The sequence below is a fragment of the Halichoeres trimaculatus genome, unplaced genomic scaffold (genome assembly GCF_033239565.1).
Source record: "Halichoeres trimaculatus isolate MK-OKI-2021-1 unplaced genomic scaffold, fHalTri1.1 fHalTri1_scaffold_19, whole genome shotgun sequence".
Lineage (NCBI taxonomy): Eukaryota > Metazoa > Chordata > Actinopteri > Labriformes > Labridae > Halichoeres > Halichoeres trimaculatus.
In genome coordinates this window covers 5,261,924-5,277,334 of record NW_027437197.1, presented here as the reverse complement: position 1 = coordinate 5,277,334, position 15,411 = coordinate 5,261,924, and the positions used below count along the sequence as shown (strand labels likewise).

Here is a 15,411-nt window from a genome sequence, read left to right as displayed (position 1 = left end):
TTTCATAGTGGAATCAATGAATCAGACAAACACCAAGAATATTTTTACATTGATACAGGTTTCTTATCATTTTTTTATTTTAAGACAGCACTTTAGGAAGAAGTGTGAACACTTTAATAAAGACACTGAAGCTGATATATCACGTGTATGATCCTGTAATGAATCAGAAGCTACAGATTGTTACATCAAAACATCTTTACTTTTACTCTGAACAGACTGTACAGCAACATGTTGAGGCAGCACAGATGAAACATCCCATCAATCAGTATTCAGGAAGTGAAATCTTTTGTTCCACATGATTCATCTGACTTGAGCGACTTCCTGGGCATGTTGTATCGTGTTTTTTCAGTCGCTTTGTAACCCAAACTGACCTCCTTTAACCACTCACATCTCTCTCTTCCCTCTCATGGATCTGTCTCTTCTTAGAATAACAAAGCACAGTCTTTGGATAAAGAACAGAGAACACAAACACACACACTTCTGCCTCTGCACATACAAATTCAGAGGATCTTGATGCAGAGAAGCATGATGATAATATTCAAAAGGTTAAAAAAAAAGCCCTCAGCTCTGATTCTATAAGAATCATAATGAGAGCATGAACACTCACTCTCACACATACACACACACATATCAGGATGGGTGTTTGGATGGTGACTGTGCAGGTACACCTGTTCAGGGTGAAGTCCTATGAAAAAGAAGTTTCAACATCTTTTAATATCACATGTCAGGGACTTTCCTGCAGCCCCTTCTCCTGGACTACAGCTCTATCCTCTGTCCTACTAACTCTGAATAAACGTGTACAAGCCCAAAACATATGCAGTTTAGCAGTAATAAACATATTTCAGTGCAAAACCTGAAAACCTGTAAGTGACGGCGCATTCAAACGTAGCTTTGCTGGAGGTATAATCTGCAGATTAACACAAATATTACACTCACTGAAGACACAAAACTGTGTGTGACAGGAGAGGAGGCTCCGCCCACACAGGAAACACTGTGTTAATAAAAAGTCCTTCATATACAAACTCAACTTTTAGCATTTGAGTCCTTAGTTTCTGATTCTTTAGAGCTAGCACCTGTTATGTTAGCTTAAATGTTAGCTAACACAGGCTGCAGTACATGTTTGGTCACATGATTATCAGAAGCGTCAGTCCCCACATCAGTGTGTGTATCAGTCTTTGTGTGTTTTCAGCTCCTCAGGTAGTTTCACAGTGAAGACAAAAAGGCACGCTGCACCTTTAAACACCTCACACTCTCACGTCCACCACACCCTTGTCTGCCATCTCTGGTTGACTCATGATCCCAGAGGTCAGGTCCCTCAACTTCATCTGCACAGGGTCGAAAAAGTCCTGACAGGAGGTGCCACTCCCCTCACTGGACGGAGGGGGGCGGGGCCTGGAGGAGGAGCTGCCCTCTGTGGAGTAAACTCCTGAGTCGGTGCTGCCGCTGCTGTTGTGACGGCTGTGTCTGCTGACATCACAGAAAACAAAATTAATGAGGAGAAGACACACACAACAACATGACAACCACACCTGTGTTCATACTGTAATTTCCTGAAATAGGTGTGAGCGTCTTCAACCTGAAGATCTGTTTGAGCTGGTTTAGGCCAATTAAACCAAACTATTAACCAATTATAATTACATCTGGCAGCTGTCCTTATGATGTGCAGCTTTTCTTTAAATATGGTTTGCAGCATAATAACAGTAACACTGAACAGACCTGATGTCAGGCTCCTGCAGGGCATCATGAGGGGGCTGGTGGACCTCCAGGACAGGAGTCTCTGGACAAATAGTCACCTTCTCACACAGCAGCTCTGACTCAGAGTCCGAGATGAGGAGGTGAGGGACGTCAGAGCGCGGGGAGTCGCACAGATACTGCAAAAGAAGAGGAGACAAGACTGAATCATCTCTTTCTCCTGCTTTCTTTGCTTCTTGAAAGGCTGTTTAACTGCTCAGAAAACATGGATCAGACTTTGATTTGAGTCCTACCTCACTGAAGTGAGAGGGCAGCTGGATGGACGGGTAGAGTGTGGACTTCAGGGTCCTGAAGCACCAAAATGAGCCGCAGAGAAGGATCAGCACGAGCAAGAAGAAGACCAGCACAGAGCCCAGGAAGTACAGGAGGATCTTCCACCAGGGGAGGGGGCCTGTTGTTGTTGTTGTTGTTGCAGAGACACAGACAGAAACAGAGGGAGCAGTGTGTTTTCGTGTTAACGCTCTGACTTTCTCAGACAGGAAAACAAAGAGACATGGCTGACAGCTATTACAACCACAGGAGGAAGTGTGAGTCTGTTGAATGGATATCTTGACTCCAGCACCTCCCTTTGTGCAAAAATGAAGCAAAAACAAAAAAACAAACTCTTGTGGGCGCTGATATTTTTCACTTTTGTCATCAGAGTCTCAGCTGTGTGGATTAATCTGGAGGAGCTGTGGTGTTCATGTCACAGCCCTCCCTCTGAGCAAACCCACATCTGCCTTGTTGACTTTCATCAAAGCTGCTTTAGGTGGGTAAGAGCCCACAGCAGATTCATGTGTGGTTATGGAAAGTTCAATGACACTTGTGTTTTTGTCTGTTATGTTTCCTCTCACCGTTTCTCCTCTACTCTGATAATCAGGTGCAGAGAGAACTGCAGGAGTCAATCACAGTGGTTTGAATCGCAACGTATAATTAAATCAAATTATACTCAAAGCTGGGCATACACTCTGTGATTGTCGGCTCATTCTGAGACGATTTGCTGCTTGTGTGTCTAATTTTTTGGATCAGACTGAATTTCAGCTCAATCGTGTGTCGTGCTTTGTGTAATATACGTGGGGCAACGAGGAGAAATTGACACCTCACGACATGCTAACTGATCACAAATCTGTTGATCACAAGAAAATCCAACATGTTTAAAATCCTGATCGCTCCTCATGAAGGTATCGCACAGTAGGAGCAGCACCACAAGCCCACTTGTCTCAACTTCTCACACAGAGCATGTGCAATCTCTGAAGTTGGTCTAAAGTTCAACTTAGCTGTCACTGCTTTGCTCCTGTTCCTGAATTGAGAAACCGTATTGCCCACGTCTGCCAAGCCACTTCCTTGTCTATACACGTCTTCTTTTTTTGTTTCCTTGTTGTTTCTTTGCACAGAATAGCACAAATTGACAAGGTTTGTTGAGCATTTTCAGTGTGCGTCTCCCACTTCTGGGTTTTTTCTTCTCCTTTTGACATTGCAGAGCTGGATACAAGAGTCTCGCTCCCAAACACCATAGAAGAAGAAGAAGGCCACAGAGTCTGACCAACTGAGTGAGTCTCAACCAACTTACTGACTTATACTGCAGCCAGCCACCAGGAGGAGATCTTCATGTTTTGGCTTCACTATTCGCATATTCTACTGAAAATCCCATCGATTAATCGAGTAATCGGATAAAATACATTTTTGTTTAGTTAAAGAGCAGTTATTTTTCAAATGAAAATTTTTCTCTTTAAGAAATAGAATTTTCTGATACAGCATGTCAATAAGAGCACTTGCTTTGGTAGCTCCAAAATTTGTAAACACATTTTAACACATTTTTTGTGTCTTGTACATCTCATCAAATGTTGCGGACCCAAATTGCACCTGTTTCGTAGAATGACCCATTCGTCTCCAGACTCCAGAAAAGAAGCTAGATTTGTTGCTAGTTGCTATTTTGTATAAGAGGTAGCTTGAGGGGTCTGAAAACTCTCTTAATATGGCCTCAGCTCTATTTGAAATACCACTCTCTGATCTTTTTAAAAATTAAACGATTACTCAGGCGGAGAAAATTACTCGCGTATTTTTTGTAATCGAGTACCTCGAATCATTCAAGGAATCGTTTCAGCTCTAGTTGTCATTTATCACTTTAATGCAGCATGTGGATCAAACCTCTACAGGAGGCCTCCTGCTTCAATCCCATTCACAGTTTAAAACCCCTGCCCTGTTTCAGACCCTGCAGAGTCTCTGTCAGGAGTGAGTGTGTCACCTTGAGTCTGCAGGCAGAGAGGACTGGTGAAGCTGCTGCTCTTGTTGTAGTAGTCATCGCCTTGAGTCTGGACCCTCACGCAGTACCAGGTCCAGGCTTTCAGGCTGGGCAGAGTCACCACGTTCACACGGCTTTGCAGAGAGAAAACCTTCAACACCTGAGACGACAGAGAGGAGACAGAGACACCTGAAGTTTAGGAACTTTCACGTTTTTTAATTTCCAGAGTGCGAAACAGGATACACCTCATTTTTTCTTCTCAGAACAGACGATCGAAAGCCTTCTGTCCTGTCAGCAGAGCACCCATCTGTGTCTGTGGTTTGTGTGGGTTTATGTTTGGTGCTTCGAACACCTCACGAAGGTGTTTCCTGTGCCTGCATGAAAGCATCGAAAACCTTACGAGAAGAAAAACATCAGGTCTTATCAGGAGCTGTGATTTCCTGTAAGATGCACTGCAACCAAGTGTGTCTGAAAACCTGTTTTATCATAGAAGTATGTCACTGAAGGGAGGATTTAAGTAACACATCGGACAATCAGCTGACAGGAGTGTCACATGACTTGGAGAAAAGCCAAGACATACCAAGATAAACAAAAAACAGGTGTTAACATCAGCGCTACTGCACGTCAACCAGGGAGACTGTGCTCAGCCTGTGAGAGTCAGAGCGGGTTAAACTGGGATAAACTCCATGGTTGTGCAATATATCTCTGCAGTCCAGGGAGTTTCATTAAAAGTGGTTTTCACCAGCTGTTAGAAACTGTAGAGAAAAGGAGAAGTGTGAAGAGCAGACAGCGATGGGTGGTTTTTCCTGCTGTAACAGGAGCCTTAAAAAGATCTGTACGCTGTAAGAAAAAGACTCAACAGGAAGAGAAACAGGTGAGTCAATGCAGAACTGCTGTAAAAAGACAAAGCCTCTAACCTCTGAGATCAAACCTGAGGACATTTGCATCTCTTCTCTCAACAGTATGCAAATGTGGAAAGTACTCAGAAGACACAGAAACAACCACAGTGGCCTACCTGTGAGTCCTCAGAGTGTTCCCAGTACTGGATCTTGTAGTAGAGATTGTTCAGGTTTTCCCTCATGGAGGTGTTGTTGTTGGTTAGAGGGTCAGTTATGAAAACGTCCAGGTCACTTCCCGCAGGAGACAGATCCACTTTGGACGGAGGGCCCACATTAGCTAACAGGACAGAGGCAGAGATATGAGACACAGGAGCAGCTGGGTCAGTGGAGGATGTGAGGAGCTGTCATGCTCTACAGCAGGGGTCTGCAACCTTTACTTTCAAAAGAGCCGTTTTGCCTAAGCTCACCTGGATGAAAGTCTTTCAGGAGCCACAAAATCTACTTTATCTTCACATTAAGACAAAAAAAGTGTAAAATCTAGTGAATAATTTTCTAAACAGAAGTTTTTGTATTAATAAATTTGTACATGTGATTTCTTAGTTTATTATTTTTAATACATTTTCAAATTAAAAAAAAAAAAAATTGTAACATCATAGATTTTACCATTTGCAAAATTTATGAAATTTCAATTAGATGGAAAATTTAAAAATAACATAAAAAAAATTGCAAAATAAAAAAAATTGAAATTAATAAAATGTGCAATTTTTTAATATTCAAAAAAAATGCTGAAATGTCATGTATTTGTAAAAAAAAAAAAAAAGCCTAAATAATGCAATATCAAAATTTTGCTTAATTTCCAAAAATTGTTTAAAAAAAGGGGGGGCTTTGTATAAAGAATTCAAAAATTTGCTAAAACTTTAAAAATGTGGAATTATTTTTCTTAATTTGCAAAAATGTCAAAAAATCATTTTTTTTTAATGTAAAAACTGCCAAAAAAAATCACAAAAAATCAAAAGCTTTACTCCAAGAGTTGATTGGTTTTTTAGTTAAAAAATGTTATATTATGGTTTTACTTAGTGTGTGTGTGTTGTAATCATAAATACTCTCTGTCAGAATTTTTTTTTTATGAATATTAATAATATTTTTTTAAGCTACTGCAAAGGAGTCAAAGAGCAGCATGAGGCACCAGATCCACAGGTTGAAGACCCCTGCTCTACAGTAACGACAGGTGCTTTTTTTATCCTCTTTTTAGGAAGCAGACATCTGTGCAACAGACGAAGCCTAAGTGAATCTTTACATTAAGGAGTTTTCCTGCATAACTACCCCTTGATGAGCAGAAATAAAAACAAGTCTGAAGAATCTCAAGACCACCTTCCTGTGACTCTCAAAGACCCAGCAGCATTTCATGTCTTCAGTTGTTGTTCTCTGATGTTAATCACTTCTAATCCAGCGTCATTGAAGAGAGGGTCTTTACCATCTTTGTTCATTAAACTCACACTAAAGCCATTTTTACGGTTTTGAAGAACACTCTGTCACCACAGGAAAACACAGCGTGTGCTCTAAACCACAAACACTTCGAAGTTCAACACTACGCTCAGCTTTAGTGTGTTTGTCTTGCATCTGGTGGTTTGTGGCTCACCTGAGGTCACCTGACTTCTCAGACGGAAACTTTGACTGAGTTTCTTTTCAAATGAAAACACACCCTCTATTTACTCCCCTCTTTGTTGCGCCCTCTCCCCCACTGCTACCCCCCCCCCACTTGTTTGTTTCCTTTTCCCTTTCTGTAACCCACCATCTGTATCCGGGCAGAACTCTCTCAGGACCCACTTCGAGTGGTTCCCATTCACGCTGGCTCGGACTCTCAGGCTGTAGATGCTCTTGTAGTACAGGTCAAATTTTGTCAGATCACATGACCTGTGTGATGAGTCCTCACACGCCGTGTACCACACAATATTCTTCTTCAACACCAGCTTGTACGCTCTGTTTTAACGTTTGGAAACAAAGAGTAAAATCAATGAGATGAGCTGGAGAATGAATAAATACATTTTAACTGTTTTCAAAAGTGATGATAATACTGCTATCCTTCAAAGTACATGTGTAACAGTAGAACATGAGACATATGTGACTGTGAAGCTGGTCTTACGGGATGTATTGGGTAGTGAAGGTCACATGAGGAGCGTCTGCAGAGTCCTGGTTCCAGTCCCAGATCAAAGTGTAGTTTGTGTTTAGAGTCAGCAAGTGAAGATTCTGTGGAGCAGTGGGCTCTGCTACAGCTGAAACACACACACACACACACTGATTACATCCACTTATTTAATATGAGCAAACAAAGCATTTAACTCTGTGATTTGAGAAACTGGAACCAGGAAAAATAGAAGTTATTCTTCAAAAAAGATCGAAACAAGTAAGCTGTACATTGGAAACCAAGATGATTTTTTTCATACAAAAACAGATCAGATAACCTGAATCCATCGTTAAAGAATTCACAAAGGATGTGTCAGCATGTTATTACACATAAATGTGTGGCAGGAAAAGGCAAGTCTCAACATATAAACTTGAAACCCTATTAAACATTAGTCTCTCTGTCAGACTGTAGCTCTCAGCTCAGAGTCCACCGACCCCTGCTGAAGACCTTGACCCACAACACTGAAGTCAGGACTGTCCAACAGCAGCTTTCTCATTCTATTTATCCTGAAACACACCTACAAAAACAAAATAAGAGACACGCGATCTGACTTTGTGCCCTATCATAACCCCAAGCAGTGGACCTACCTGTTCCAGTACACACACACACACATTCCATTACGGAGCATCACACTTTCAACCAGCTCCTGAAAATGTAATTAAATATTCCGGATGACATGAGTAACCATAAACTTTCTCTTTCTCTTTCTTTCTTTTTGCTAGAGTGAGCTCTCAATCCTGCACTTAATCTATTTCCTTGCTTTTTTTTTACCGTGTTGGACAGAAATGGAAAAAAACTCCGTCTAAAGTCCCCAAAAGCTGAAAAGAGACTAGGCTGTTTTTCAGGGTCTGAATAGAGGAAATGAAACAAATTCTTTAGTTTTTTTTTTTTTTTTTTTAACTAATTAAAGAGTGTGACAGACATGTTTAATGAAACATTAAATCCTCTTGACCTCTACCCTGCAACAGACACTGGACTGGTGCCTGTGGTTTACAGAGAGTCAGAGGATGTCAGGAAAAGGCTGATGTTGAAAAATGAGGAAGAAACGAAATGATAGCATCTATTTATATACAAACACACACGCACACACTGACTGGTGCGTGAAGATAACAGTTAAAGGAGATGCAATGTTTTTGACTTGTGTGATGATGAGTTTCACATTAAGAGATAGCTGTAGAAGTATTCAAGGAAATGACTGCATGTTGTCAGAAAAAGACTGATTAATGTGTACAAACTACAGCTGCAATGATGTATTAACCAATAAAAATTCAAAAGCTTTTATTTTGAAAATCAGTACGCTTTCTTCTGAAGCAAAAAATAAAACATGTATGTTCTTATCAGTGATGTTTTTACTTATCTCTGTCATTAATTGAAGAGAGCTAGTTTGACGGGAATATCAGTCTGAAAACATCATCGCTATGAAAATAATGTGAAAATCAACCCGTGTGTTTATTTTTCCAGGAAGATATCTGATAAGGTAGTTTTCTGGTTTATTCAAATGAGCATAGAGGTATGACTCAAGAAGTGCTTTCTGTTCCCTTCTCTCTTCGTCATCCCTTTTTTCTCTTCTCTTTTTTTTGAATATGATCCACTACTGCTCTATCTCCTTCTTTCCATCCAACATTTAATCCTGCCAATGTCTAGAGTGTGAATATAAAACGTGATAAACAAGTGATAATTGTGTGTTTTCCTAGTATGACACCAATGACATAATATTCCTATGAACTGAAACAAAAAATGAACTTCAGGTTAGCTGTACTTGGCTGTTGTAAGCGTCTCTAGAAATAAAAACATTAAAATAAAGCACCTGTTTTCTATTTAAGTGAGTTGAGCACCACAAACTGTTTTTTTTTTCAGACGTTTATTTTTTTGCTAACGCTTTGCTCCGGAAAACGAACCAGTGTTGTGGTAAAAAATGTTACCCTGCAAACTGGGGGCTTTAAGAGGGTTGCGTCTGTGGTTGTCGTAAACATTCGCTGTCAAAACATTTTTTAGCAAGCTTCTTTGTAAGTTCCCATATCTAATGAGTACATTTTTAAATAATAATGAGGACTGCATTAAAACAGAGACTCGCGATGACGCTTATAATGTTGTTTGGGAACCGGCTGACGCATACAGCTGGAAGTCGCCAATTACCACGGTTACAATATAAATCGTAACACTACCTATTAGCCGTCATCGACGCTAACTCCTCTAAAACAAATATTCCTCAAGAGTCCCAACTGGGATCGTTTAAATAACAATTATTATGTTAGCGCTGAATATTTTTGTTTCTATTTGAGAATATTTAAAGAAATTCACGGCTCGCTGTCAGCATTAGCCTTCACAAGCTGTGTTATCAACATGCTAAAGGGTCCTACAGTTCACACGGCTAAAGCATGCTAACATTAGCAGCTCCGTAACTTACCGGCCGTGTTTGTAACGCTCCAGATCAGCAGAAACACCCACGGAAACACAGACATGACGGAGGTAATGGACAGGTCCTCTGCTTCAGGAGTTCATCTGTCCCGGCTCGGATGGATCGACTCGCCTGCTCGCTGCTCCGATAGCATCGACGAAACTAAGAGGAACGCCCACTGTGAATTCTTCTTCTACGTTTTATATTTATCAAGCAATCTGCGTCTAGGTGCACTGCCGCCACCTGTTGTATCAGCGTAAACACAACAGTCAAACTGCTAAACTAAGTTAGACCTGAGTTAGACACAAAAGGGAACAAAATTGTAAAAAAAAAAAAAAAAAAAATGAATAAAATAAAAACATAAAGTTGTATTTTTCATGAAAGTAAAATAAATACATTTCAAAGGAACTCTTTAAACCAATAGATAAACACAAAGGAGTGAATGTGACTGCTGCTATAATAGTCTGTAATTATTATAAAAATATTGAAGATAAGAGAGGAGCTGAAGGGAAATTCAGAGATGTTTTTTGAAAAATGGCAACCTTTCCTGACATATTTCAACTCACTAAAGACTTTACCAACAGACTGAACAAATACTAGCACTCTCTGTTATTACTCCTCCAATTTTTATCTATCTATTATTTTTTTTCTTTTCCTTTTATATATTTATTTGTTTATTTTTTATTTATTTCTAAATTCAATTTGTTTTAAATGTATTTATTTTTAAGTTAAAGTGTGGCTCCTACATGGTTCATGGGGGGAGGGGGTTGACCTGGGGAAAAATTAATGAATAAGAAAAAATTCTATATGTTGGAGCATTGATGTGTATTGCAATATTAAGAAGACTGAAATGTATCTTTTTATAAATTTGCACTCTTCAATAAAGAAATGAAAACAAAAAAAAAATATTTCTAATCCCAATTGAGGACACACACAGTGAATACGGAGATACAGGTAAATTATATTTTTATACTGTCAAAATTCAAGTTAAAAAGTCAACACATAAACATAGCTCTATGTTCAGCAATCCGAAGCTTAAAATGACCACATAAAATGTTCTCAGGAGCCCCCTTCTTTCGAATTTATAAAGCCTGACATGTCCGAATTCACCTGCATCTGTCAGGGCATAAAGTAATCTCTGTCTAGAAGGCGCAGAATAAATAAAGTTATCACAGGGTGTATGTAGCACAGCAGAACACATGAAAACTCACCTGAAGAAAGTCACAAAACATTACTTTCAAGTTCAAGTCGGCATGATAATATCAGTCTGAATATACCTTTTGTGAAGGCTACGTATTAGTAAACAGTTCATTCAAAAACATTCACACACAAAACAAATTCAGTTAAATATCCGACTTTAACTGAAGCAACTTCTGCCAAATATCCACAGTTTCTCTGTAAAGGTCCCGATCAGAGTTCAGGCTGATCACCTTTATGTGGGATCTGTTAGGGGGTCTCCTCTTTCTGCCCCTCCTCTTCTGTGACATCACACTCTGTGCTGCAGCTGCTCTGTGCTGCTGTCAGGAAGAGCTCCTCCTCCGCTGTCCTGTCGACCTGCACGGAGGGTTCCTGCTCCGCACCTTGATGGTCTCCTTGCAAATGTTGCTCCTCCTGCACAGTCCTGTCTGCCTGCAGAGGTTGCTCCTCCACTGGAGTTCCATGTTGTGTGACCACGCATACAGGGTCACAGACCTCCTTAGATATTTGGGAGTCACTCATGGCAAAGTACATGGGGGAGTTGGGTAGAGCTTGCAGGTGCTGGAGGGGGAGAGAAACTGGTTCATGTTCAATTCATCTAAATTTCTCCAGCAGATCGATAACTAGAAACAACTGTTAAAATCACAGCAAAATACACAGATAAAAACCAAAAATACAGGATTTTCCTTTTGCATGCACACAGGTGAGTGAGTCCCCCAAGAAAGTGTGTACAGAGAAACTGCTGGACTCACCTCAAAACTGTGTGGCAGTGAGACTTTTAGACAGAGAAAGTTGGATATTTTTTTGCGGTACACAACTGTGAGCACAACCAGAGTAATCACCATCGCCATGAAGAGAAAAATCACCACAGCGACAACCCACGGAGCCTCGTCTCCTGCAGACAGAGAAGGTTCATCAGGTCTGTGGAATCAGGATGCGACACTGGACCGGTGAATTGTGACATGAGCAGGTGACCGTACGGGTAAATGCATGAGCAAACTCTAATCTTACTGTTGGTGGTGCTCATACAGACGATGCTGCTGGCTTTGCTCGGGTTTAGGTTCATGCTTGTGAGGATCTGGACCTGGACACAATACTTAGTCCAGGGGTCCAGTTCATCTAAAACCACAAGGTTTTGCTGGATCGCTGTACGATATTTGGCCTGTAGAGGGCAGAGGAGAAGGAGGGGGTCAGGTGAGGATTCATCTGCAGCAGGTAGATCTGCATGTTAAAAGTACCTGGTCTGTTAAGTTCCTGAAGCCTACTGCAGGCTAGCTTAAATTATTCTCCTGACATGAGCAGGAGGCACATCCAAAATTCTTCCTGAAATTTTCTGCAAGACCCCCTAGAATCACCCACCAAAATTTTAGATTAAGTAAGCAGGACTTGATTAAGACTCTGTAATGTAAATATTCTGAGTGTTGTTCTGGTTCTTAGTAAGAGTTTCTGCAGTGGAAACAGAGCTTCAACAATAACATTTTATTTTAATCAAAAGTTTTTTTGAGGGGAAGTTTGGATGGCAAACTTCCCCACAGTCTGATATTTTGAAACACAAGTTCCTCTCTGAGATGAGAGGGAGCTGATGTTTGTTGTTATCAGAAATGACCCAGGGGAAACCTGATGGTTAAAGGTCCCATATTATGCAAAAATCACTTTATTAAGTCTTTTAGTGAAATTTGTGGGTCTTTAGCTTTCCTCCCAGCCCACAAAATGTGATATTGAATAACAAAACCTGTAGAGCTTGTGAATGTAAAATCCTGACCTAAAACGAGCTGTTTAGAATTTCCGGGGTTTGTCGACGTCAGCGATTCCCTTTTTTTAACGATCAGGAGCAAGTCTGACCTGATTGGTCCACCGGAGCAGATACCCCCAAACCCCCACCAAAAAAACCTGGGACCCTGGAAATGTGAGTATTTTAAATGCTGTGTGCTGTGGAGCAGATGGAAGAGCTTTTCCTCAGTGTCCCCCCCTGTCTCTGTGTTAGCTTCAGGATGCTAACTTTAGCTGCGGTTAGCCTGTTGTTTTAGCCTGTAATGTTACGGTAAACGAGCTTCGCTGTTTTCTAAACATTGTGCACTCGGAGCTCATGGTGCCGCTGAAGAGCAGGGGGGTATTAGCGGTGGCTCATTTACATATGAAGGCCACGCCCACTAAATCAGAGCGTTCTGAACAGAGGGGCTATGAGAGCCTAGAAACAATGCTGCTGTGCTTGATATATTGACTTTTTTGACCAAAACATGTTACTACGATTTCATGAAGACATCAGTGATCCATATTAAACTGCAGAGAAGGAGCAGAATATGGGACATTTAGTAAAGTTAGATTTGGTTTTCTGCCTCCATGTGGAACCTCTCTGTGCCACTATCCCAACCTTTTCCTTCTGTCCGTCCCTCCAGTAGGTGATGTTGTAGGAGTGGGAGCTGTAAACATCCCTGAGTGATTTGATGGAGAACTCTGGATCAGTGATGCTCACTTCAATGTCTCCTCTGTAAGAGTGGAGAGTGATGTTGGGCGGCCCGATAATGGCTGAGGACAGAGAGGAGAAAAGGCCAACTTTTAACAACCATAACATTTACAGGTGTACGTTTACTCTTCAACTGTATTTTGTAGTACATCCTAATGCCATGAGGTGGCAGTACCTGCATTCAAGTACAGAAGAGGAACGGCATTTTCAATCAACAAAAAATACTAGTCATGATAAATATTCATTACTACTATTTCACCAGGTTGTCAAAGGAAAGGGTTTGCATGGAGTGGAAAAAACAGCCCTGGTGGTTTGAATTTAGCCGATGGTTTTCCATCTCAAGTATCTGTGTTACGGAAAAACTAAAATATGAAAATCTGAACTGAAAATGTGTACAGCAAAGCTGAAAACAAAGTCAAACATACCTGGAATAAAATGTTCAAAGTAAATCAAACCTGATAAGGCATCTGTTTACCCTGTAATAACCTCTGTGTGTACTCACTCTGCCTGTCCAAAGTGAGGTTGTTACTCTCCGTCCATTCTGACCGCTCCTCCCCCCGCTCTGTGCTCACTCGTCCAACATACATTGCATACGCAAAGATGGAGAAACTTGGGTTAGACTGTAAGTCACACTCCTGGATGGAGGTTTTAACACACACAGGCCTCCAGTCAGCTGCACTGTACTGCAAAATAGGCCTGAAAGAGGAGAGGAGAGGAGAGGAGAGGAGAGGAGAGGAAGGACGGATCATGAAGAGGAGAAACTCTTCAGAGGGTTCAATCAGATCGAGGTCAAAGGTCACAGTGTGGAGGACTCACTTGTACTGGGCAGTGTAGGAGAGGTCTCCAGCTTCTCCTTCAGGTGGATCCCACCTCAGCACCAGGTCCATGTTATAGGAGGTGAGACGGACAGGTGAGGGGGGACGGAGTCCTGACACAACTGATCAGACACAGAGTTCTTGTTTTTATCATTATCATTACAACACAGAGGACGGTCAATGCAGATAAAATGAAAATTGACATCGATTCTGTATTAAAAAAACAAGGTGAAAAAAAACATTTGGCTGCAAAATCATCCTCAAACCTGAAAACATCCAACCTGTTTTTGTTTTAACATCAGATTTAAAAGCTACATGCTGAGAATCCCTGATCTGAACAGGTGCAGGCAGATGACTTCCCATTAACCACTAAAATTTCTAATAATGTACTTTAAACATAGTTCATTTCAGTGTCAATCAGCACAAAGCATTGCTACACAGAAGTAACCTGTGTGAAGATAACAAATAATAACACAGAGGGACTGAACAAAGAGGAAATTAAGATGAGTGCCTGAAGGTTTAACATTTCTGATAGCGAAACCACACGACATGATTTACATGTCCAACTTTAAAAACAGGATTTAGCGTAAAAATAAGTAAATATTAGAACATTTCAAAGCAGAGACAGAACAAAAACTTTATAAAAACTTAGATTTCTATGAAACATATGATATTTATCAGTAGTCTCATTTATTTACTGTCTACACCTGTTACACCCGGCGAATAAGTTACTGATCACTACGGAATCCACTTTTCCCTGTCACACACAAACACACACACACTCTCAAACACACACAGATGAACAGGTGATGGTGTTACCTGAGGATCCGTACAGTGTGTAAACCGTCAGGATGAAAACACACACCGATATGTTCTTCGTCAGGTTCATGTCTTCAGTAGTATGTGTGTAAATGTGTCTGTCCGTTTCATTTCTTCCTTATTGTTGACTTGTAGGGGGCGGGGCCTCAGCTGTAAGGAGCGGGGCTTGCTCAGAAATGAAACTCTTCCTGCTCAGAAACAGTTTGAGCTTCGAGGAATCTGCTGCAGAAAGTATCACATCTAACTCACACCTGTGCTTATTCATCTGCAAGCTAAAAGAAAAAAAAACTTACTTTAAGAAAAAAATATAAAAGTATAAAAATAATTTAAATATAAGTAGAAAAAAAGAGAATATTCTGTTCTTGTCTAATCTAAAATAAGAAAAGATTAAATATGTCTTTTTTTCCATTATTATTATTATTATTATTATTATTATTATTATAATTGATAATAATAATAATAATAATAATAATTATTATTATTATTATTATTATTATAACAATTATTACATTATTATTATTATTATTATTATTATTATTATTATTATTATTGTTGTTTTATTATTGTCATTATTATTATTATTATTATCATTATTATTGTTATTATTATTATTATTATTATTATTATTATTATTATTATTATCTAATCAATTTTTACTTTTTTAGAAAGTTAATATTTCACTTTTTCAATCATGGTTTTAATGTTTGAAACAATGCTTTAT

General features: G+C 40.0%; 2 protein-coding genes across 4 annotated transcripts; both read right to left on the bottom strand.

Annotated features, from left to right (window-relative positions):
• Positions 1 to 57: 57 nt before the first annotated feature.
• Positions 58 to 9,578, bottom strand: LOC141808758 (interferon alpha/beta receptor 1b-like). Of its 2 annotated transcripts, none has more exons than XM_074695460.1 (8): positions 9,405 to 9,578; positions 6,956 to 7,085; positions 6,605 to 6,792; positions 4,989 to 5,149; positions 3,977 to 4,133; positions 1,986 to 2,143; positions 1,717 to 1,871; positions 58 to 1,467 (listed from the first exon to the last, which is right to left on the bottom strand). In XM_074695460.1, exons 1-8 carry the CDS (start codon positions 9,457 to 9,459, stop codon positions 1,245 to 1,247), a joined length of 1,227 nt encoding a protein of 408 aa, XP_074551561.1. In that variant the 5' UTR covers positions 9,460 to 9,578; the 3' UTR covers positions 58 to 1,244. The 2 variants fall into 2 exon arrangements, with proteins under 2 accessions (XP_074551561.1, XP_074551562.1); XM_074695461.1 differs by having other exon boundaries at positions 58 to 1,464.
• An 867-nt stretch (positions 9,579 to 10,445) lies between these two features.
• LOC141808549 (interleukin-10 receptor subunit beta-like) lies at positions 10,446 to 14,819 on the bottom strand. 2 transcript variants are annotated; one of them, XM_074695199.1, is made up of 7 exons: positions 14,691 to 14,819; positions 13,873 to 13,993; positions 13,559 to 13,752; positions 12,964 to 13,118; positions 11,604 to 11,754; positions 11,345 to 11,487; positions 10,446 to 11,153 (listed from the first exon to the last, which is right to left on the bottom strand). In XM_074695199.1, exons 1-7 carry the CDS (start codon positions 14,758 to 14,760, stop codon positions 10,842 to 10,844), a joined length of 1,146 nt encoding a protein of 381 aa, XP_074551300.1. In that variant the 5' UTR covers positions 14,761 to 14,819; the 3' UTR covers positions 10,446 to 10,841. The 2 variants fall into 2 exon arrangements, with proteins under 2 accessions (XP_074551300.1, XP_074551301.1); XM_074695200.1 differs by having other exon boundaries at positions 11,435 to 11,487.
• Between the last annotated feature and the right edge of the window lie 592 nt (positions 14,820 to 15,411).

What these genes read in the sequence shown, in the direction of transcription:
- LOC141808758 (XM_074695460.1), bottom strand. Translation starts at nt 9,459, where the DNA reads ATGTCTGTGTTTCCGTGGGTGTTTCTGCTGATCTGGAGCGTTACAAAC. An exon ending in TTCACTACCCAATACATCCC is followed by an intron (nt 6,793 to 6,955) that starts GTAAGACCAGCT and finishes ACGTTAAAACAG; the next exon opens with AGCGTACAAGCTGGTGTTGA. An exon ending in TCTCTGCCTGCAGACTCAAG is followed by an intron (nt 2,144 to 3,976) that starts GTGACACACTCA and finishes CAACAACAACAG; the next exon opens with GCCCCCTCCCCTGGTGGAAG.
- LOC141808549 (XM_074695199.1), bottom strand. Translation starts at nt 14,760, where the DNA reads ATGAACCTGACGAAGAACATATCGGTGTGTGTTTTCATCCTGACGGTT. An exon ending in TCCTACACTGCCCAGTACAA is followed by an intron (nt 13,753 to 13,872) that starts GTGAGTCCTCCA and finishes CTCCTCTTTCAG; the next exon opens with GCCTATTTTGCAGTACAGTG. An exon ending in GGGACGGACAGAAGGAAAAG is followed by an intron (nt 11,755 to 12,963) that starts GTTGGGATAGTG and finishes TGCCCTCTACAG; the next exon opens with GCCAAATATCGTACAGCGAT.